This window comes from Salmo salar, chromosome ssa29 (assembly GCF_905237065.1).
Source record: "Salmo salar chromosome ssa29, Ssal_v3.1, whole genome shotgun sequence".
Lineage (NCBI taxonomy): Eukaryota > Metazoa > Chordata > Actinopteri > Salmoniformes > Salmonidae > Salmo > Salmo salar.
The window spans coordinates 3,023,419-3,048,079 of NC_059470.1; the positions used below are offsets into that span (position 1 = coordinate 3,023,419).

Below are 24,661 nucleotides of genomic sequence, written 5' to 3' on the forward strand. Positions count from 1 at the left end.
TTGTCAAGAGACTGGACATTGGCGAGTAGTGTACTCGGGAGCGGTGGTCGATGTGCACATCTACGGAGCCTGACCAGGAGGCCGGTCCGTCTGCCCCTTCTGCGGTGCCGTTGTTTTGGGTCGGCTTCTGGGATTAGATCCATTGCCCTGGGTGGTGGTCCAAACAGAGGATCCACTTTGGGAAAGTCGTATATTCCTGGTCGTAATGTTGGTAAGTTGACGTCACTCTTATTTCCAGTAGTTCTTCCCAGCTGTATGTAATATGACTTAAGATTTCCTGGGGTAACAATGTAATAAATAATACATTAAAAAAACTAAATACTGCATATTTTCCTTAGGAAGCGAGACGACCATCTCTTTCAGCGCTAACTTGCAGCGACCATGTTACGCTTTTACAGCATACAGAATTGCACCGGTTTTTAAGGGGCAAAGTATTGACACGTTTTTTAAAATTGAGAGACGAGCTTAAAGTTTTCTTTACTGACCATAATTTTCACTTGTCTGACCGCTTGCATGATGACGAGTTTCTCACACAACTGGCCTATCTGGGTGATGTTTTTTCTCACCTGAATGATCTGGATCTAGGATTACAGGGACTCTCCGCAACTATATTCAATGTGCGGGACAAAATTGAGGCTATGATTAAGAAGTTGGAGCTCTTCTCTGTCTGCATTAACAAAGACAACATACAGGTCTTTCCATTATTGTATGATTTTTTTGTGTGCAAATGAACTCAAGCTTACAGACAATGTCAAATGTGATATAGCGAAGCACCTGAGTGAGTTGGGTGAGCAATTACGCAAGCACTTTCTTTAAACGGATGACACAAACAACTGGATTCGTTATCCTTTTCATGCCTTGCCTCTAGTCCACTTACCGATATCTGAACAAGAGAGCCTCATCCAAATTGCAACAAGCGGTTCTGTGAAAATTGAATTTAATCAGAATCCACTGCCATATTTCTGGATTGGGCTGTGCTCAATAGAGTATCCTGCCTTGGCAAATCGCGCTGTTAAGACACTGATGTCCTTTGCAACCAAGTACCTATGTGAGTGTGGCTTCTCAGCCATCACTGGCATGAAAACTAAATACAGGCACAGACTGCGTGTGGAAAATTATTTAAGACTGAGACTCTCTCCAATACAATCCAACATTGCAGATTTATGCATCCTTTCAAGCACATCCTTCTCATTAACTTGTGGTGAGTTATTCACAATTTTCGATTAACAAGTAAGGTTTTATATGTAAGATGGTTAAATAAAGATCAAAATTATTTATTATTATTATTATATTATTATTTGTTGCCCTGGTCCTATAAGAGGTCTTTGTCACTTCCCACGAGCTGGGTTGTGACAAAACCTCACACTCACTCTTATGTTTAATAACTGTATCGTGTGTGGCAGGCTTACAATGATGGCAAAAAACAACATTTGAGAGTGCGCTGACCCTGGTGCTAGAGGGGGTACACAGCTGGATGTTGAATGTTTGAAGGGGTACGGGACTATAAAAAGTTTGGGAACCACTGCTCTAGAGCATTTTGCTTGTTGAGGATATTTTTTATGAAGCGTGTATTTGTTTTCTATGATTGCTTTGTATCTCTATTTTGCTTTTTATATTTATTAATTTGTATTTCTGTAATTACAGGGCTCATCTGTAAGGTCTCAGCATGACTCCCTATCAAAATGAAGGTTAAATAAAGAAACCAACCACACGCTCCCTCCACTGCCATTTGCTAGTAGTTCTTTGGCGAGACATGCAGGTCAACAATGCTACAGTAAATGCAGCAGTTTAGAGGATAAATCTGAGTTGGAATCCCAAACACATTTCACACAAAGTAACAGACAGTCTCATAGTAGATCATCTTACAATGACAACAAAGGGACTGGAGTAGTCATTTATGTTTAGTATTCTGATAATGGTTTCATCCTCACAAAGAAGGAAGGCAGTGTGTTCTTTGACTGTCGCGTCACATTGAGGAGAAAAATATCTCAGGCTGTGTCTCAAATGGCTCCCTATTCATTATGTAGTGCACTACTTGTGACCACTGCACTATGTAGAGGATTACGGTGCCATTTGGGATGTAGCCTCAGTCATCAGAGAGGTCATTCGCATAGATTAGACAGATATTGAGGGCAGGAAAAATATCTTCCTCTTCCATGTATCAAGAAGACTGTGGCCTATAACAAGCATGCTAAGGCAAACCATCCAGAACAGTGAGCAGCAAAATGTTGGCTACATCCTCAGTGGCACCCTATTCCCTATATAGCGCACTATTTTTGACCAGTCCTTTGGGAATAAAGGGAATGGGGTGCCATTTGGGATGCAGATGTCTGTCTGCTGCTGCATACTAATTGACTAAATTATATTATTGTTTTGTCCTTGTTGTCTTCTAGTCTGGGGAAAGAAGAAAGGATTGTGTACATTGTGCCTGTTTGCACTGCTTATTGCAGCCACATATGTCACAGCAGTAACCCATTTCCTAGTGCTGCTGTGCTGAGGTCCACAGAGAAAAATGGCCTAATTCGCATTTTTACACAAAGCAACGAAGGATGCTCTTGAAGGGTGTCCTTTCTTTTCCAAAGGATGTTTTTTTTGTGTGTGTTTTTTGCGGTTGTTTTGGTTCCTTCTCTACACCTCTTCCATGCAGCTGTGGTGGTTAATCATGTTACCCAGGTCACCTCGCTCTACCCTGGGCTAGCCTGTCCCGCTACTCCCCCTCCCAATCCAGCCCAAATCCAATAAGACCAACCAGACCACATTTTAAAGTGGTATTCTAATCTTAAATACACCGTTAGGGTATGTCCAAAATGGCACCCATATTCCCTATATAGTGCACTATTTTGACCCGAGCCCTGTTAATGACTCTATTAATGCATTTCTTCTTAAATGCCGCTAAGATCAAGATCAAAACATTTGATAATATATGCCTATCTGTGTCTGTCTGTGTTTGTTTGTTTCTGTCTGGTTTATAATAACCAGGTCGACGGCACGTCCAGACCAGACTAGTGGAGCCTAGAGTGTCCTCTTTAAACAGCGGGGATTGCTTTCTGCTCATCACTCCCCATCACTGCTTTGTCTGGACCGGCGAGTTTGCCAACGTCATCGAGAAGGCCAAGGTGAGTCCGCCATGTTAATTTTCATTCAGTCTTCTTGCTCTTGGTGTTATCAGTAACTTATTGTCCCTAGAGGGAAATTCGGTTCATGAACAGGGGTAACATGATAAAAGTACAGGCTTATCAGACACACTGATCAAAACACATGCACCAATGTTGTCATACATATATTGTATTGCTGCTCAGTGTTGTCTTATGTATACTTAACAAAAATATAAACGCAACAATTTCAAAGATTTTATGAATTATATAAGGAAGTTGCTCAATTGAAATAAATACATTAGGCCCTAATCTATGGATTTCACATGTCTGGGAATACAGATATGGATCTGTTGGTCACAAATAGCTTTAAAAAAGGTAGGGACGTGGATCATAAAACCAGTCGGTATCTGGTGTGACCACTAATTGCCTCATGCAGTGACACAAATCCTTCGCATAGAGTTGATCAGGCTGTTGGTTGTGGCCTGTGGAATGTTGTCCCACTCCTCTTCAATGGCTATGCGAATTTTCTGGATATTGGCAGGAACTGGAACACTCTGTTGTACACGTCGATCCAGAGCATTCCAAACATGCTCAATGGGTGACATGTCTGGTGAGTATGCAGGACATGGAAGAACTGGGACATTTTCAGCTTCCAGGAATTGTGTACAGATCTTTGCAACATGGGGCCGTGTATTATCATGCTGAAACATGAGGTGGTGGGGCGGATGAATGGCACGACAATGGGCCTCAGGATCTCATCACGGTATCTCTGTGCATTCAAATTGCCATCGTTAAAATGCAATTGTGTTCGTGGTCTGTAGCTTATGTCTGCCCATACCATAACCTCACCCCCACCATAGGGCACTCTGTTCACAACATTGACATCAGCAAACTGCTCACCCACACGACGCCATACACGTGGTCTACGGTTGTGAGGCTGGTTGGACATACTGCCAAATTCTCTAAAACGACGTTGGACGTCAGGTAGATGGATTATCTTGGCAAAGGAGAAATGCTCACTAACAGGAATGCAAACAAATTTGAGCACAACATTTTAGAGAAATACGCCTTTTGTGCATATTCAACATTTCTGCGATCTTTTATTTCAGCTAATGAAACATGAGACCAACACTTTACATGTTGTGTTTATATTTTTGTTCAGTGTAATTAAATTAGATATGTTTCTATACTCCATAGATGAACGCGAGTAACCATCTGTCAGTGAGGTTTAAAGGGACTTTGTTATTATTAGGCGTGTGCTACGTCACGTGCAGGAAGTAAATACTATTTAGCTTGTTATTATTGATTAATGTACTGCATTGTAGTGGGAGCTAGCAACACAGGAAGTGGTGTGTGTGTGAGGGGAGCTGCAGTAACAGGAAGCCACACAGTGACACATCAACCCAGACCTAGAGCCATTGTTTTAAACATACTCTGCTCAACTGAACTCTAAACTCTGTATGGCCAGGAGGAACACAGACTTCATTCTGAAATTCTATTAAAAAGAACTATAATTCAGACTATAAAACCCCAAGTAGATTGACATAAAGTGTAGTCCACTTTGTTCTAATGGCAGAAATAATTTGATTGGTTTAGGGCAGGGATTGGTTGCTGCTAGCTTGCTACATTTGACTCTTTTGCTCTTGAGAAAAGATGGCGCTGACAAACACGGTCACCCTGTTTTTCGCTCCTAGCCAACTTTGCACCATTTTTTGTGTGTTATTTCTTACATTATTTGCTTGAATGTTTTTAGTATTATTACCTACTTTTTGAAAATAACATTTTGGATGTTAGATGGCGGTCACAAATTCACCACCATAGTGCACTCCAAGCTCATCCCTAAGCTCAGGTGCTTGGGTCTAAACCCCTCCCTGTACAACTGGGTCATAGACTTTCTGACGGGCCAACCCCAGGTGGTGAAGGTAGGCAACAACACTGCTGCCACTCTGATTCGGGGGAGTGGCAGAGGTGGCCCCACAGGAATGCGTGCTCAGCCCCCTACTGTACTCCCTGTTCACCCATGACTGCGTGGCCATGCATGGCCATGAAAATAACCTCTCCCTCAACGTCAACAAAATGAAGGAGCTTTTCATGGACTACAGGAAACTGCAGAGAGCACGCCTCCATCGCCGCGGTAGAGAGGGTCAAAATCTTCAGGTTCCTAGATGTGCACATCACTGAGGACCTGAAATGGTCCCTTCACACCGACAGGAGGCTGAAAAAATTCATCTACAGCACCCGGTGTCACAGGACTTTTAAGCCTTGTGACATGGGGGTATGGTAGTAAGTGCCAGGCACACCGGTTTGTGTCAACAACTGCAACACTGCTAGGTTTTTCACACTCAACAGTTTCCTGTGTGTATCAAGAATGGTCCACCACCCAATGGACATCCAGCCAACTTGACACAACTATGGAGTCAACATGAGCCAGTATCCCTGTGGAACACTTTTAACACCTTGTAAAGTCCATGCCCCGACGAATTGTGGCTGTTCTTAGCCAACTCAATATTATGAAGGTGTTCTTAATGTTTTGTACACAGTGCATGTATATACTGTATTCTAGTCTTGGCTCATCCTATACAACTACTACTGTATCCACCTTTTCTATTCAGATAATGTCCATACTGTCTATACACACCATTCATAGACACATATACACTATATATACAAAAGTATGTGGACACCCCTTCAAATTAGTGCATTCAACCATTTCAGCCACACCCGTTGCTGACATATGTATAAAACCGAGCACACAGCCATGCGATCTCCATAGACAAACATTGTCAGTAGAATGGCCTTACTGAAGAGCTCAGTGACTTTTAATGTGTCACCGTCATAGGATGCCACCTTTCCAACAAGCCAGTTTGTCAGATGTCTGCCCTGCTAGAGCTGCACCGGTCAACTGTAAGTGCTGTTATTGTGAAGTTGAAACGACTAGACCACACAAACTCACAGAATGGGACCACCGAGTGCTGTGTAGTGCGTAAAAATCGTCTGTCCTCGGTTGCAACACTCACTACCGAATTCCAAACTGCCTCTGGAAGCAACGTCAGCACAAGAAATGTTTGTCGGGAGCTTCATGAAGAGGGTTTCCGTGGCCGAGCAGCCGCACACAAGCCTAAGATCACCTTGTGCAATGCCAAGCGTCGGCTTGAGTGGTGTAAAGCTCGCCGCCGTTGGACTCTGGAGCAGTGTAAACACGTTCTCTGGAGTGATGACTCAGACTTCACCATCTGGCAGTCCAACAGACAAATCTGGGTTTGGCAGATGTAAGGAAAAAGCTACCTTCCCGAATGTTTAGTGCCAACTGTAAAGTTTGGTGGATGGGGAATAATGGTCTGTGGCTTTTTTTAACGGTTCGGGCTAGGCTCCTTAGTTCCAGAAGGGAAATCTTAACGCTACAGCATATAATGACATTCTAGACGATTCTGCGTTTCCAACTTTGTGGCAACAGTTTGGGGAAACGCCCTTTCCGGTTTCAGCATGACAATGCCCCCATGCACAAAGCGAGGTCTATACAGAAATGGTTGGAAGAACTTGACAGAGCCCTGACCTCAACCCATCGAACACCATTGGGATGAATTGGAATGCCGACGGGGAGTCTGGCCTAATCGCCCAACATCTGTGCCCAACCTCACTAATGCTCTTGTGGCTGAATGGAAGCAAGTCCCCTCAGCAATGTTCTAACATCTGGTGGAAAGCCTTCCAGTGGAGGCTGTTATAGCAGCAAAGGGGGGACCAACTCCATATTAATGCCCATGAATTTGGAATGAGATGTTCGACGAGCAGGTGTCCGCATACTTTTGGTCATGACTCATGTAGCGTATTTATATTCCTGACTCTGGTTAGGAAGCTAATTTCCTGCAATTCTATCCATTTTGCCATGAGGTTGTGTACTGTATTCTCGACATGGCTCATTGTAATATTTCTACTACTGTACATTGCATTTTAGTTACTGTTTATAATCACCGTATATGTATTTATATACTGGATTCTTGACATAGCCCACTCTAATATCTACTGCTGTACATATCATTCTTAGTATATGTTGTGTAGATTCATCCAGTGTATATATGTATAGATTGCATTTAGATTACTGTTAGTGCTATTTGGGTTGTTAATTGCATTCCGAGATTTCTTGATTTGTTGTATTTTTTTATTAAAATGTTTTATTTTACTGCATTGTTACGAGCTAGTAACATTAAAAGATGTTACAACTAGTTTTATTCATTACATTTACATTACATTTAAGTCATTTAGCAGACGCTCTTATCCAGAGCGACTTACAAAATGGTGCATTCACCTTATGATATCCAGTGGAACAACCACTTTACAATAGTGCATCTAAATATTCTAAGGGGGGGGGGTTAGAAGGATTACTTTATCCTATCCTAGGTATTCCTTAAAGAGGTGGGGTTTCAGGTGTCTCCAGAAGGTGGTGATTGACTCCGCTGTCCTGGCGTCGTGAGGGAGCTTGTTCCACCATTGGGGTGCCAGAGCAGCGAACAGTTTTGACTGGGCTGAGCGGGAACTGTGCTTCCTCAGAGGTAGGGGGGCCAGCAGGCCAGTGGTGGATGAACGCAGTGCCCTTGTTTGGGTGTAGGGCCTGATCAGAGCCTGAAGGTATGGAGGTGCCGTTCCCTTCACAGCTCCGTAGGCAATCACCATGGTCTTGTAGCGGATGCGAGCTTCAACTGGAAGCCAGTGGAGAGAGCGGAGGAGCGGGGTGACGTGAGAGAACTTGGGAAGGTTGAACACCAGACGGACTGCGGCGTTCTGGATGAGTTGTAGGGGTTTAATGGCACAGGCAGGGAGCCCAGCCAACAGCGAGTTGCAGTAATCCAGACCGGAGATGACAAGTGCCTGGATTAGGACCTGCGCCGCTTCCTGTGTGAGGCAGGGTCGTACTCTGCGAATGTTGTAGAGCATGAACCTACAGGATCGGGTCACCGCCTTGATGTTAGTGGAGAACGACAGGGTGTTGTCCAGGATCACGCCAAGGTTCTTAGCACTCTGGGAGGAGGACACAAGGGAGTTGTCAACCGTGATGGCGAGATCATGGAACGGGCAGTCCTTCCCCGGGAGGAAGAGCAGCTCCGTCTTGCCGAGGTTCAGCTTGAGCTGGTGATCCGTCATCCACACTGATATGTCTGACAGACATGCAGAGATGCGATTCGCCGCCTGGTTATCAGAAGGGGGAAAGGAGAAGATTAATTGTGTGTCGTCTGCATAGCAATGATAGGAGAGACCATGTGAGGATATGACAGAGCCAAGTGACTTGGTGTATAGCGAGAATAGGAGAGGGCCTAGAACAGAGCCCTGGGGGACACCAGTGGTGAGAGCGCATGGTGCGGAGACAGATTCTCGCCACGCCACCTGGTAGGAGCGACCTGTCAGGTAGGACGCAATCCAAGCGTGGGCCGCGCCGGAGATGCCCAACTCGGAGAGGGTGGAGAGGAGGATCTGATGGTTCACAGTATCAAAGGCAGCAGATAGGTCTAGAAGTATGAGAGCAGAGGAGAGAGAGTTAGCTTTAGCAGTGCGGAGAGCTTCCGTGACACAGAGAAGAGCAGTCTCAGTTGAATGCCCAGTCTTGAAACCTGACTGATTAGGATCAAGAAGGTCATTCTGAGAGAGATAGCAGGAGAGCTGGCCAAAGACGGCACATTCAAGAGTTTTGGAGAGAAAAGAAAGAAGGGATACTGGTCTGTAGTTGTTGACATTGGAGGGATCGAGTGTAGGTTTTTTCAGAAGGGGTGCAACTCTCGCTCTCTTGAAGACGGAAGGGACGTAGCCAGTGGTCAAGGATGAGTTGATGAGCGAGGTGAGGAAGGGGAGAAGGTATTCACAAGATTCTCAGTTCAAACCTTTAGCTTGTTTTTAAAAGTTGTGCATCTGCTAAACTTCGCCCATTGACCTTTTAGAAACCAATCAGATTTGTTCTGCCCTAAACCAAACAGATTCTTTCAGCCCTTAGAACAAAGTTGACTGCACTTTGTCAACCTGCAAAATCCATTGGGGGTTTGTTCAAAACACTTGCATAGGAGGCCCATCTCAGGATATGCTTTTTAAGAACATATCTATTTACCAATAGCTAAATATCTAATTGTCGAACAATGACACATCAAATCATCAGTGGTGAATTACTTATTTTAGTAATAGAATTAACTGTTTTCTTATTGTCTGTGTCTTTCTTTCTCAGGCTGCTGAGCTGGCCCAGTTCATCCAGACCAAAAGAGATCTGGGTTGCCGTGCCAACTATGTAGAGCTGATCGAGGAGGGTATCAACACACACAGCTACGCTGCCAAGGAGTTCTGGAAGATTCTGGGTGGACAGACCAGCTACCAGTGTAAGGCTAACTGTCTGTTCATATTTTAATCAGTTTGGGGGGCGCCCCTTCTCTTGTCTTGCTATGACGTAGCAATCCCAAATTAGTAGCAACTTCTTATGAATGTGATATGTAGGGGTTATGAATGTGTCATGAAGTCCTTATGTAGGTGCCCTTCCAACTGAAGTGCTACCCAGAAAGGCTTCCCTGTTTTCCCGGTATCGTCAGTTTCTAACATTGATGATAGTTTTATGACATTTCATGACAGTTTCTAACTTCCTGTGTCCTTCCTGTAGCCGCTGGGACACCAGACGAGGATGAGCTGTATGAGAGCGCCATCGTAGAAACCAATTGCATCTACCGCCTAGTGGACGACAAACTGGTCCCCGATGACGACTTCTGGGGGAAGGTTCCCCGATGCACGCTGCTCAGCCCCAAACAGGTCAGACATTACTTCTACTAACATTGTTAGGTCTGGATTTGGATTTCCATTCTGACTGGATCCCAATCAAGTTAAGACAGAGATAGAAAAATGAACCTGGCTGATCAGAAACTGCTGTAACTCCTTAATAGAGATTGTTAGACACTGACAGGTACAATACTCTGACCTGACCTGCTACAGTTCCTCACTTTCAAAGGACCATTTTGAGCTGAAGTGCATAATAGCATTGTACTGGTACTGATTGCTGCCTCTCTGCTCTGCTCTCCTCTAGGTGTTGGTGTTTGACTTTGGCAGTGAGGTGTATGTGTGGCACGGTAAGGAGGTGACTCTGGCCCAGAGAAAAGTTGCCTTCCAGCTGGCTAAACACCTGTGGAACGGAACCTTCGACTACACAAACTGTGACATCAATCCCCTGGACCCTGGAGAGTGCAACTCACTCATACCCAGGTATGGCTCACAGACACTCAGGTATGTTTCAGACACTCATACCCAGCTATATATCCACTCATATTCTGTCTCCCACACAAACACGCAACACACAAAGCATAATAATTACCATGAAAACATTTATCTTTAAAGTCCACCACTTTCAGTTAATTTGGGTTTACAAATAACTTTGAGCTGCCTTCTTAAAACCACCCAGGTCAGTACAGGTTGTACAACATGCCCCCCTCCAATAGGGACCTTAGCCAAGTATTCCACTATGTGTAAACAGCTCTGAGGCTAGGGGAGACTCCTATAAATGGGCAGGAGTGTCATCACTCTGCTCTGCACGAAACAATCTCTCTGCCTCTATGCACATGGACAAGTTGGTAGGCTTCTTTAATCACACTTGCCAGGCTGTCATTGCAAATATGAAATAGTTCTGAACTTACCGTAAATTCCGGACTATAAGCCGCAACTTTTTTCCCACGCTTTGAACATCGCGGCTTAAACAATGATGCGGCTAATATTTTCCCGCTTTCACATTTTTTTTCCAAAAAAAAACACATTCTGTGACGTGCTCAGTTTTTTGGTGGCATGAAGCTTTCATTAGACCAATGAAATTGCCGAACGGGTTAAGGTCAAACAACTTTTTTGTTTACTGTTTAGATTAAATTGAGCGCTCTCAAACTTCCCATCCTTCTGATTACGGTAGTCATTTTGTCACCCTCATCATGGCAAAGACACGGAGAAATGCATATGATGTAGCTTTCAAGTTGAAGGCGATTGATCTGGCTGTTGGAAAAGGAAATAGAGCTGCTGCACGGGAGCTTGGTCTTAATGAGTCGATGATAAGACGTTGGAAACAGCAGCGTGAGGAATTGACTCAGTGCAAAAAGACAACTAAAGCTTACTGCTAATTTTTTGTTACAAGCTGTGTTTCGTTAAAGCCTATTTATTTTTGTTACAAGCCGCGTTTCGTTAAAGCCTGTGTAAAGTTCATTTGTTTCAATGTACCGGTAGGCACCTGCGGCTTATCGACATGTGCGGCTTATTTATGTTCAAAATTGTCACGTTCTGACCAGTATGAGGGTTATTTTGTTAGTGTAGGCTGGTCAGGACGTGGCGGAGGGTATTTGGTTTATGTGGTTCGGGGTGTGTGTATTATGTAGAGGGTAGTTGATTTATGTATTCCGGGGTTTTTGGTCACTGCTGTTAGTCTATGTTCTTCCTAGTTGGTCTGTTTCTATGTTTAGTTAATTGGGGTGTGGACTCTCAATTGAAGGCAGGTGTTGCCTTTGATTGAGAGTCCTATATATTAGGGTGTGTTTGTGTTTGTAATTTGTGGGAGGTTGTCACTTGAATTGCTGCTGTTCGCCTTCAAGTCTGTATTCGTCGTCCATCGTTTTGTTTTGTTTGTATCAGTGTTTTCATTAAAAAGTTAATTATGAGCACTCAACCCGCTGCGCCTTGGTCCATTCCTGACGACCGTTGTTACAAAAATAATATTTTTTTTTTAATTCAGTGGGTGCGGCTTATATTCAGGTGCGCTTAATAGTCCGGAAATTACGATATATGCCTGGAAAAATAAAGGTACAAATATTTGTATATCATATTGTAACAACAGCTGTGAAAACTAACACTGTAAAAGTGTGAAAACATTTTCAGTGTTATTTCCTGATAGTTGCTGGTTGAAAATACAATCCACACAGGACCTTCTAATCAGCAGTTTGAAAGTGCGGGTGTTTTGGCTCTCCATAGTGACATCATCATGCGGTAAATTGGTTAATAAGAAAGAAAGAGTTCCAAACCTTTCTGCCAATAACAGCTAGTTTTCCCCTCCCCACTCAGACCACTCTGAAAGTCCTAGCAAAATTATAGCTTGAGAAATAGTTTTTTGCTTAAAAAAAGTTTGCCATTTAAATGGATATCTTTTACAGAAATTATATTGATATAAAACTTGTTTGGGCCTTTAAATAAAATATCAAATTAAAAGCTAGACATAGCCTCTGTCCTCTCCACCTCTACCTCTACCTCTCCCATTCCAACTATTTTACCTCTCTACCTCTCCTCTCTCATTTCAACTTGTACCTTTCCATCAGTCCTCTATCTCCCTCTGTCGGGTGCAGGAAAGGCCAGGGCCGTCCAGACTGGGCTGTGTTTGGAAGGTTGACACAACACAACGAGACCACCCTGTTCAAGGAGAAGTTCCTGGACTGGACAGACTCCAAGAAGAAAGGTACCATCAAGAACGGCCATGAGCACCTCAACGAAAGCAACAAGGTACAGCTCCAAATAGTTTTTAACATATTTTATTTTGTTCACCTCCTTACAACCCTTTGTCCTGTAGGTTCTCAAGCATTCCTTATTAGAAAGTAAGCCATAATACTGGCCAAATCATACAAAATTAGACAAGACAATAAAACCTAATTCTGTTCCAACAACCCATCGCCCTTTTCCACCTCTCCTCCCTCACAACAACCATCACACGCATCTTAACCTCCCTACTCACCCTGATCTCTTCCTAAACCCTTTTTATCGCTTTCCCCTCCCCCCAGGAGCAGCAGAGCCCGGAACAGAACATGATGCGGGCCTATGATGCCTCCCTGATGCTCCCGCTGCTCCAGACCCCGGTTCGTACGGTGTTGGATGGGGTGGACCTGGGCCGGGGCTATGGCCCGGTGGCGGGGGATGACTGCAGGCACTTTGAGATCAGCACCACCGCCGTGGACATCTGGCACATACTAGAGTTTGACTACAGGTGGGTGTGTATGGCTGTGTAGCAAATGGCACCATATTCCCTACATAATGCGCTACATGTAAGTTCTGAGCAGGGCCCATAGGGCACTGTATAAGGAATAGGGTGCCATTTGGGATGCGTACTATGTGTGTGACGCTGTGCGGTTGAGTTAATGGACAATTAACAAAGTATATCTCATATCCTACAGCCGGCTGCCCAAGCAGAGCATCGGACAGTTCCATGAGGGAGACACCTATGTGGTGAAATGGAAGTACATGGTGAGCACAGCAGGTTAGTATCGAGCCACCGTTGCCCACATCTCTACACCATCACACGACACAAAGTTCTCTCTCTCTTTCTCTCTCTCTCGCTCTCTCTTTCTCTTTTTTTGTCTCTCTTTTGCTACTGTCGCTGATGATACACCCTAAACCAGTGCAGGTGTTTGAAATCTGGATTTTACCTTGGTTATTTAACGGAAAGACACCCTGTGTTCCTGTATTAGACTGAGCACAACTGACCTTTGAGTAAGCTTGAACATATCCTCCTTGATTTATACACTTTTCTTCATGTAAAGACCATATAAAGTTTGCCCCCTGTCACCCCCCCATCGGTATGTTAGGTTAATAATCACATAAACATCACATAAACTCATGGATACCGACCGTGCTGTTCAAAAGCCTAGCTCGCTGTAGGAATCCATGTTCTAGAATTTGTCATGGCAGGGCCAGCCCAGTGCAACCAAACAGTAATTCATATCACTACTAGTGGGAAGAGAGTTCGAAAGGGGCGCTGCCAAGTGGCTGTGATTTAGTTTTAGTGGTTAACAGAGTAGTACGGCTAGTTCTCTTCTGCACAGAGAGAGGGAGAGAGAGACCATACGACCTGTCAATGTATTGGCTGCTAAACATGCCAGCTGATTACAGTAGTAGAGTATCATCTTTCATCTATCTTACATAGTACACAGATACAGGCACACTGCTGTACCATTGTTGTGCATATGATTTGACAGATACACCGAATGTGCACACAAGGGGTGCTATTCAAAAAAGAAAAATAATAATAATTAAAAAAAATATATAGTTCCAGTCAAAAGTTTGGACACACACTCATTCCAGGGTTTTCTTTATTTTTACTATTTTCTACATTGTAAAATAATAGTGAAGACATCAAAACTATGAAATAACACATATGGAATCATGTAGTAACCAGAAAAGTGTTAAACATATCAAAATATATTTTAGATTCTTCAAGGTAGCCACCCTTTTCCTTGATGACAGCTTTGCACACTCTTGGCATTCTCTCAACCAGCTTCACTTGGAATGATTTTCCAACTCATCCCAAACTGTCTCAATTGGGTTGAGGTCGGGTGATTGTGGAGGCCAGGTCATCTGATGCAGAACTCCATCACTCTCCTTCTTGGTCAAATAGCCCTTACACAGCCTGGAGGTGTTTTGGGTCATTGTCCTGTTGAAAAACAAATGATAGTCCACTAAGCACAAAACAAGTGGGATGGCGTATCACTGCAGCATGCTGTGGTAGCCTTACTGGTTAAGTGTGCCTTGAATTCTAAATAAATCACAGACAGTGTCACCAGCATAGCACCATCACACCTCCTCTTCCATGCTTCACGGTGGGAACCACACATGCGGAGATCATCTGTTCACCTACTATGCATCTCACAGAGACACAGTGGTTGGAACCAAAAATCTCACATTTGGACTCATCAGAGCAAAGGACAGATTTCCAACAGTCTAATGTCCATTGCTTGTGTTTCTTGGCCCATGCAAATCTCTTCTTCTTATTGGTGTCCTTTAGTAGTGGTTTTATTGCAGCAATTTGACCATGAAGGCCTGATTCACGCAGTCTCCACTGAACAGTTGATGTTGATGTCTGTTACTTGAACTCTGTGAAGCATTTATTTGGGCTGCAATTTCTGAGGCAGGTAACTCTAATGAACTAATCCTCTGCAGCAGAGGTAACTCTGGGTCTTCCTTTCCTGTGACAGTCACCTAGAGACATTTTTGCAAATGTATTAAAAGTAAAAAACGGAAATATGACTTTTACATACGTTTTCTGACCCTTTACTCAGTACTTTGTTGAAGCAGTGATTACAGCCTAGATTTTTCTTGGGTATGTTTCACCGTAGGGATGGTGCCAGGTTTCCTGCAGACGTGACGCTTGGCATTCAGGCCGAAGTGTTCAATCTTGTTTTCATCTGACCAGAGAATATTGTCTCTCATGGTCTGAGAGTCCTTTATCCTCTTACATCTAGACGTTCCGCTAGCGGAACACCTGCTCCAATATCCAATGATAGGCGTGGCGCGAATGACAAATTCCTCAAAAATACAAAAACGTCAATTTTTCAAACATATGACTATTTTACAGCATTTTAAAGACAAGACTCTCCTTTATCTAACCACACTGTCCGATTTCAAAAAGGCTTTACAGCGAAAGCAAAACATTAGATTATGTCAGCAGAGTACCCAGCCAGAAATAATCAGACACCCATTTTTCAAGCTAGCATATAATGTCACAAAAAACAAAACCACAGCTAAATGCAGCACTAACCTTTGATCTTCATCAGATGACACACCTAGGACATTATGTTATACAATACATGCATGTTTTGTTCAATCAAGTTCATATTTATATCAAAAACCAGCTTTTTACATTAGCAGCATGTGACGTTCAGAACTAGCATACCCCCCGCAAACCTCCGGTGAATTTACTAAATTACTCACGATAAACGTTCACAAAAAACATAACAATTATTTTAAGAATTATAGATACAGAACTCCTTTGTGCAATCGAGGTGTCCGATTTTAAAATAGCTTTTCGGTGAAAGCACATTTTGCAATATTCTGAGTAGATAGCCCAGCCATCACGGCTAGCTATTTAGACACCCACCAAGTTTAGCCCTGACCAAACTCCGATTTACTATTAGAAAAGTTTGATTACCTTTGGTGTTCTTCGTCAGAATGCACTCCCAGGACTGCTACTTCAATAACAAATGTTGGTTTGGTTCAAAATAATCCATTGTTATATCCAAATAGCGGCGTTTTGTTCGTGCGTTCAAGACACTATCCGAAGTGTAAATAAGGGTCACGAGCACGACGCATTTCGTGACAAAAGATTTCTAAATATTCCATTACCGTACTTCGAAGCATGTCAACCGCTGTTTAAAATCAATTTTTATGCCATTTTTCTCGTAAAAAAAGCGATAATATTCCGACCAGGAAAGCGTGTATACGTACAAAGAGAGAGAAAATAAAAGCATGGGATCCCCTCGTGCACGAGCCTGAGTCTCACAGTACTGTGACCAGCCACTATCCAAACGCGCTACTTTTTTTCAGCCAGAGCCTGCAAAGCCACGATTCAGCTTTTTGCCGCCTTCTGAGAGCCCATGGGAGCCGTAGGAAGTGTCACGTAAACAGCAGAGATCCGCTGTAATGGATAGAGATAATCAAGAAGGCCAAGAAATTGTCAGACAGGGCACTTCCTGCATGGAATCTTCTCAGGTTTTGGCCTGCCAAATGAGTTCTGTTATACTCACAGACACCATTCAAACAGTTTTAGAAACTTTGGAGTGTTTTCTATCCAAAGCTTATAATTATATGCATATTCTAGTTTCTGGGCAGGAGTAATAATCAGATTAAATCGGGTACGTTTTTTTATCCGGCCGTGAAAATACTGCCCCCTAGCCATAACAGGTTAAGTGCCTTTTGGCAAACTCCAAGTGGGCTGTTATGTGCATTTTTACTGAGGAGTGGCTTCCGTCTGGCCACTCTACCATAAAGGCCTGATGGTTGTCCTTCTGGAAGGTGCTCCCATCTCCACAGAGTAACTCTGGAGCTTAGTCAGAGTGACCATCGGGTTCTTGGTCACCTCCCTGACCAAGGCCCTTCTCCCTCCGATTGCTCAGTTTAGCCAGCTCTAGGAAGAGTCTTGTTGGTTCCAAACTTCTTCCATTTAAGAATGATGGAGGCCACTGTGTCCATGGGAATCTTCAATGCTTCAAAACATTTTTTGGTACCCTTCCCCATATCTGTGCCTCGACACAACCCTGTCTTGGAGCTCTATGGACAATTCCTTCGACCTCATGGCTTGGTTTTTTGCTCTGACATGCACTTTCAACTGTGGGAATATAGACAGGTGTGTGCCTTTCCAAATCATGTCCAATCAATTGAATTTACCACAGGTGGACTACAATCAAGTTGTAGAAACATCTCAAGGATGTTCAATGGAAACAGGATGCACCTGAGCTCAATTTCGAGTCTCATAACAGTATAGCACAACTATTTATAGTTGCTCATTCGAGTTGTTTGTGAATCCATGTCTCTGTCTGTTGATCCTAGTTGGGAAGAGGCAGAATCCGGACGCGGTGAGGAGCGCAGGAGCTGGGAAGGAGAAGTGTTCCTATTTCTTCTGGCAGGGCCGGAATTCTACCGTCAGTGAGAAGGGAACGTCAGCGCTAATGACTGTTGAACTGGACGAGGAGAGAGGAGCACAGGTAGTGTCTGTGCGTGCGTGTTTGCGGGCGGGCGGGCGAGTCGGGAAAATGACTGCCCCCTCTCATTGAAGTTAAAGGCTGTACTGCAGGCATTGTTAGCAGAAAACAGGATCCCCATTATAGTTAATGTAAAAATGGCGTTATTTTTTTAAAGACAATCATGGTACCAATAATTGCTTCAATTACCCCAGATGTATGTCATTGAACCGGTTATAAAAGAATAATAAAAAAATGCATTCAGAAGTTATAAGGATAATTGAGTTACTAATGGCAGCCTGCAGTACCCCGGTCGGCCTTCAACTTGAATTACTCAATAAGAAGGGGCAGCACTGATCTAGCCTACAATGTCACTTCCTGGAGTAGCTCAAACTTTTCATGTTATGTCTCCATGAGACGCACGCCATCTTAACAGCCATTTGGCTTCAATGCGCTGTTGAGTCTTCACATATGAATGAATGGTGTCATGTCATCGATGGCTTTGTCCATTCATATATACAGTCATCGGTGTGTGTGCGTGCCTCCTTGTCCGTGTGTGTATGTAACCACTCTCTCCTCTGCTCTTACAGGTCCAGGTGCAGCAGGGGAAGGAGCCTCCATGTTTCCTTCAGTGTTTTAATGGAGGGATGGTGGTCCATGCAGGGAAGAGAGAAGAGGAGGAGGAGAACTCACAGAGTAAGTTACCATCCACACCTTTCCCTCTCATTATTACTATCCTCTTTTCTCCTGCGATCAGCCCACTGTTTTTCTTTTTCTTTCTGTGAGTGTGTGTCAGAGAGAGAGAGATTATACGCTTGCCTTATCCTTCCGCTCTTGTCTATTAGATATGACATGTTTGAAACTGGATAGGGGTGTAGAACTCCAATGGAAACCCATGAAAAATATATTTTTCTCCACAGGCGTGATTTATGTGTGGTCTTTCGCCTGTCATCGGTGGGGGTGTGTGTATGTTCGTGTTTGTTATATTTGGCAACACTTTACCTTAAGTTGCCTCTATACATACTGTAGTAACAATGTTTCGTTACATAGAAACTGCTATGTAATTACATTGTTATAGAGCGGTATAGGTTATTACAATCCCAGGGCATCATCTTTCTGACCTCTAACTCATCTCCCCCATCAGATGACTGGCGGTTGTACTGTGTGCAGGGGGAGGTCCCGGTGGAGGGCCACCTGCTGGAGGTAGTATGCCACTGCAGCAGTCTGCGCTCCCGGACCTCTATGGTGCTTCTCAGCGTCTCTAAAGCAACCATGTACGTGTGGCACGGCTGCAAGGCCCAGCTCCACACCCGCGACGTGGGGCGCACTGCCGCCGACAAGATCAAAGAACAGTGAGTCCCAACATTCACAACACTTTACAAAGATTTCTTCCCTAGTATTCTGACATGGTAGGCAGAAGACGGCACATTCATTCTCCCTGACATGTTATTGTCCAGTTGGGGTTAGGGTAATGGCCTACTGTGCCACTGTGAGAGGTCAAAGGGCTCATCATGAAGACTGATGTTGAGCACTCTCTGATATGATTTGTTTGACGTCTAAATAATGTTTGTCTCCAATCCAATTGAATACATTTATCTCATTAGTATAACTGTGTTCAATAAGCCTGGGTCGGGCATTAGTCTTTTAACAGTGTGCGCGCATGCATGCCATGAGTGTGTGAGCCATACAGTACCTGGGTATGAGTTAGTTGAACGCTCCAAGGTCAACGGGATTGATGTCACAGTTGGTGTAGTCGAAGGTTCCGTTCCACAGGTGTTTAGCCAGTTGTTTTTATGCAGGTGTCCGTTGGAGGCGGGGCTCCACAGCAGCAGTAAGGTGACCATCCATGAGTGTGACGAGGGGGCGGAGCCTACGGGATTCTGGGAAGCTCTGGGAAAGAGAGATAGGAAGGCCTACGACTGCATGCTCCAAGGTTAGAGTCCTTTTGTTTAATTAAGGGTCTATTTCTGGTAGTCCATGATCCTCCCGGTTGGTTGATGTGATGACCTTCAACCTTTGATCCTCAGATCCAGGGAAGTTCAACTTCACCCCTCGTCTCTACCAGCTGAGCAGTACGTCTGGAGAGTTTGTTGCCATGGAGTTCTTCTACCCAGCCAGAATAACGGAGGAGGTTAACTCACTGCCCTTCCTACAGGAGGACCTCTACACTGCCTCTCAACCAGGTACTGTACAGGATACACACACACACACACATACACAACCTAGGCTTGGGCGATACCCTGGTGTATGGTATAACGGTATATTTCGAAATACCGACGGTATGATTTTCAGTACCATAAATGTTTTTTAGATCTAAGATGTCAAATGTAATTATATCCAGCTCAGTGCCCCAGCTATGCATTTGGTTTGTTAACTTGCTAGCAACCAAGCTTCTTGTTTACAGCAGAGACATTCAATCCCTTCCTGGATCAAGATCCCTGTTGCCTAAATTGTTTTGTGCAACAAAAAAAAAAAAACGGGATTATTATCTCTTCTGTTACCAAGAAGCTTGATCAAGTTAGCATTGCTTGAGCCCTGAGCTGGATATAATTTATTGGCACATCTTAGATTTCTTATAGTCATATACTTACTTAATTACATTTTAAGCAGTTGCTTATACTCAAACCCCCCCCCCCCAAAAAAAATAAAATAATAATCTATATATGCAAAGCTGTCATCAAGGCAAAGGGTGGCTACTTTGATTAATGTAAAATATATTAAATAGTACCCGCAAAACACTAGTCTCAACGTCAACAGTGAAAAGGCAACTCCGGGATGCTGGCCTTCTGGGTGGAGTTGTAAAGAAAAAGCCGTATCACAGACTGGCCAATAAAAAGAAAAGATTAAGATGGGCAAAAGAACACAGACACTGGACAGAGGAACTCTGCCTAGAAGGCCAGCATCCTTGAGTCGCCTCTTCACTGTTGACGTTGAGACTGGTGTTTTGTGGGTACTATTTAATGAAGCTGCCGGTTGAGGACTTGTGAGGCGTCTGTTTCTCAAACTAGACACTCAAATTTTTATTTTATTTAACCAGGTAGGCTGGTTGAGAACAAGATCTCATTTACAACTGCGACCTGGCCAAGATAAAGCATAGCAGTTCGACACATACAACAACACAGAGTTACACATGGAATAAACAAACATACAGTCAATAATACGGTAGAAGAAGTCTATATACAGTGTGTGCAAATGAGGTAAGATAAGGGAGGTAAGGCAATAAATAGGCCATGGTGGCGAAGTAATTACAATATAACAATTAAACACTGGAATGGTAGGGTGTGCAGAAGATGAATGTGCAAGTATAGATACTGAGGTGCAAAGGAGCAAGATAAATAAATAAATACAGTATTGGGATGAGGTAGTTGGATGGGCCATTTACAGATGGGCTATGTACAGGTGCAGTGATCTGTGAGCTGCTCTGACTGCTGGTGCTTAAAGCTAGTGAGGGAGATATGAGTCTCCAGCTTCAGTGACTTGCAGTTCGTTCCAGTCATTGGCAGCAGAGAACTGGAAGGAAAGGCGGCCAAAAGAGGAATTGGCTTTGGGGGTGACCAGTGAGATATACCTGCTGGAGCATGTGCTACGGGTGGGTGCTGCTATGGTGACCAGTGAGCTGAGATAAGGCGGGGCTTTACCGAGCAAAGTCTTGAAGATGACCTGGAGCCAGTGGGTTTGGCGATGAGTATGAAGCCTGGGCCAGCCAACGAGAGCGTACAGGTCACAGTGGTGGGTAGTATATGGGGCTTTGGTGAGTAAATGGATGGCACTGTGATAGACTGCATCCAATTTGTTGAGTAGAGTGTTGGAGGCTATTTTGTAGATGACATCGCCGAAGTCGAGGATTGGTAGGATGTCAGTTTTACGAGGGTATGTTTAGCAGCATCAGTTAAGGGTGCTTTGTTGCGAAATAGGAAGCCGATTCTAGATTTAATTTTGGATTGGAGATGTTTAATGTGAGTCTGGAAGGAGAGTTTACAGTCTAGCCAGACACCTAGGTATTTGTCAGTGTCCAAAGAAGAGCCAGAAGTATACAGAATAGTGTCGTCTGCGTAGAGGTGGATCAGAGAATCACCAGCAGCAAGAGCGACATCATTGATGTATACAGAGAAGAGAGTCGGCCCGAGAATTTAACTCTGTGGCACCCCCATAGAGACTTCCAAAGGTCCGGACAACAGGCCCTCCGATTTGACACACTGAACTCTATCAGAAAAGTAGTTGGTGAACCAGGCGAGGCAGTCTCCGGGATGTACTTGTCCTCTTGTACTTGTACTAATTTACTTGTCCTCTTGCTCAGTTGTGCACCGGGGCCTCCCACTCTTTCTATTCTGCTTAGAGCCAGTTTTGCACTGTTCTGTGAAGGGAGTAGTACACAGCGTTGTACGAGATCTTCAGTTTCTTGGCAATTTCTCGCCTTCATTTCTCAGAATTAGAATATACTGACGAGTTTCAGAAGAAAGTCCTTTGTTTCTGGCCATTTTGAGCCTGTAATCGAACCCACAAATGCTGATGCTCCAGATACTCAACTAGTCTCAAGATGGCCAGTTTTATTGCTTCTTGTTTTGAAACAGAAATAGAACTGTTTTGCAATAATGACCATCATTATGTTTGGAGGAAAAAGGGGGAGGCTTGCAAGCCGAAGAACCCCATCTCAACCGTGAAACACGGGGTGGCAGCATCATGTTGTGGGGGTGCTTTGCTGCAGGAAGGACTGGTGCTCTTCACAAAAAAAGATGGCATCATGTGGTAGGAAAATGATGTGGATATATTGAAGCATGGTGTATGTAAACTTCCAACTTCAACTGTATGTATGGATGTATGTACGTATACATGTATGATTTGCAATTGCTGTGTGCTTTTCTGTAAAACTGCAGTTAATGGATATTATTGAGTATATTTCAGAGATATATCTAGTTCTAGAGATGACAGTATATTTCATGGACCTAATCTTAACAAAAAGCTAGTCCTATAGCGATGACCCCAATAATTTAACTCCGTAGAGATACACTAGCTACCGTGGCTATTGCAGGTTGATTTGCAGCAAAAGAAGACAACCTACACTGAACATAAATATAAACGCAACATGTAAAGTGTTGGTTTCATGAGCTGAAATAAAAAAATACTAGTATTGTTTCATTCGCACAAAACGCTTATTATGCAAAAATTGTGTGCACACGTGTTAATATTCCTCTTAGTTAGCATTTTTCCTTTGCCAAGATAATCCATCCACCTGGCATGTGACATATCAAGAAACTGATTAAACAGCATGATCATTACACAGATGCAACTTGTGCTGGGGACAATAAAAACCAACTTTAATATGTGCAGTTTTGTCACACAACACAATACCACAGATGTTTTGAGGGAGGGTGCAATTGGCATGCTGACTGCAGGAATGTCCACCAGAGCTGTTGCCAGAGAATTGAATGTACTTTTTTCTACACCAAACAGCCTCCAATGTCGTTTTAGAGAATTTGGCAGTCCAACCGGCCAATTTTTTTAATCCATTTATTATTATTAAATGTTTGAAATGGCACCCCTTGTGTGCACATTCAGTAATACCGTATACCCCAGTGTGGTACAGACACGGTATGAAAATCGGGATACTGCCCAACCCTAATACACATACTCTAACAAATCTCACAACATGGCTAAAGACTACACTACAACATGTCACATAGATTTGACCTCTCATTGTGTATGTCTATCATGACATCACTTCTTGTTCATCTTCCTGTAGCCCTCTTCCTGGTCGACAACTACCACGAGGTCTACCTGTGGCAAGGCTGGTGGCCCCAGGACAGCGAGAGCCCCGGCTCTGCCCGTATCCGCTGGGACGCAGACAGGAAGTGTGCCATGGAGACGGTGCTGCAGTACTGCACAGGTACTTGAACACTATTTTATTTTTATATTTAACCTTTATTTAACTAGGCAAGTCAGTTAATTAAGAACAAATTCTTATTTACAAAAAATTACAAATAATTCTAAATGTAGGACAAAACACACATCACAACAAGAGACAACACTACATAAAGAGAGACCTAAGACAACAACATAGCAAGGCAACAACACATAACACAGCATGACAGCAACACAACATGACAACAACACGGCAGCAACACAACATGGTAGCAGCACAAAACATGGTACAAACATTATTGGGCACAGACAACAGCACAAAAAGGTAGAGACAACAATACATCATGCAAAGCAGCAACAACTGTCAGTAAGTGTCCATGTCTGAGTCTTTGAATGAAGAGATAAAACTGTCCAATTTGAGTGTTATGTTGCAGCTCGTTCCAGTCGCTAGCTGCAGCGAACTGAAAAGACGAGTGACCCAGGGATGTGTCTGCTTTGGGGACCTTTAATACAATGTGACTGGCAGAACAGGTGTTTTATGTGGAGGATGAGGGCTGTAGTAGATATCACAGATAGGGGGAGTGGGTTTTATAAATAAGCATCAACCAGTGGGTCTTGCGACAGGTATACAGAGATGACCAGTTTACAGAGGACTATAGAGTTCAGTGATGTGTCCTATAAGGAGCATTGGTGGCAAATCTGATGGCCGAATGGTAAAGCACATCTAGCCGCTCTAGAGCACCCTTACCTGCCAACCTATAAATTATATCTCCATAATCTAGCATGGGTAGGATGGTCATCTGAATCAGGGTTAGTTTGTCAGCTGGGGTGAAAGAGGAGCGATTATGATAGAGGAAACCAAGTCTAGATGTAACTTTAGCCTGCAGCTTTGATATGTGCAGGGAGAAGGACAGTGTACCATCTAGCCATACTACTTGTACTACTTGTACCTCAAGCTCTAAACCCTCAGAGGTAGTAATCACACCTGTGGGGAGAGGGGCATTCTTCTTACCGAACCACATGACCTTTGTTTTGGAGGTGTTCAGAACAAGGTTAAGGGTAGAGAAAGCTTGTTGGGCACTAAGAAAGCTTTGTTGTAGAGCGATTAACACAAAATCCGGGGAGGGGCCAGCTGAGTATGACTCTCTCATCTGCATATAAATGGATGAGAGAGCTTCCTACTGCCTGAGCTATGTTGTTGATGTAAATGGAGAAGAGCGTGGGACCTGAGATCGAGCCTTGGGGTACTCCCTTGGTGACAGGCAGTGGCTAAGACAGCAGATGTTC

The 24,661-nt window shown here is 43.7% G+C and overlaps 1 protein-coding gene across 5 annotated transcripts in view; it reads left to right on the forward strand.

Moving 5' to 3' along the window:
- Window positions 1-24,661, forward strand: part of LOC106590044 (supervillin) — a 167,760-nt gene that overhangs the window by 138,029 nt on the left and 5,070 nt on the right. For all 5 annotated transcript variants that reach the window (XM_045710631.1, XM_045710634.1, XM_045710635.1 and 2 more), the window contains 13 exons: window positions 2,980-3,116; window positions 9,298-9,445; window positions 9,721-9,866; window positions 10,138-10,313; window positions 12,419-12,572; window positions 12,848-13,050; window positions 13,238-13,320; window positions 17,385-17,539; window positions 18,106-18,211; window positions 18,660-18,867; window positions 19,315-19,448; window positions 19,543-19,698; window positions 23,256-23,399. In XM_045710631.1, the coding sequence (XP_045566587.1) occupies window positions 2,980-3,116; window positions 9,298-9,445; window positions 9,721-9,866; window positions 10,138-10,313; window positions 12,419-12,572; window positions 12,848-13,050; window positions 13,238-13,320; window positions 17,385-17,539; window positions 18,106-18,211; window positions 18,660-18,867; window positions 19,315-19,448; window positions 19,543-19,698; window positions 23,256-23,399 (1,950 nt within the window). The remainder of the gene's footprint in view (window positions 1-2,979; window positions 3,117-9,297; window positions 9,446-9,720; window positions 9,867-10,137; window positions 10,314-12,418; window positions 12,573-12,847; window positions 13,051-13,237; window positions 13,321-17,384; window positions 17,540-18,105; window positions 18,212-18,659; window positions 18,868-19,314; window positions 19,449-19,542; window positions 19,699-23,255; window positions 23,400-24,661) is intronic.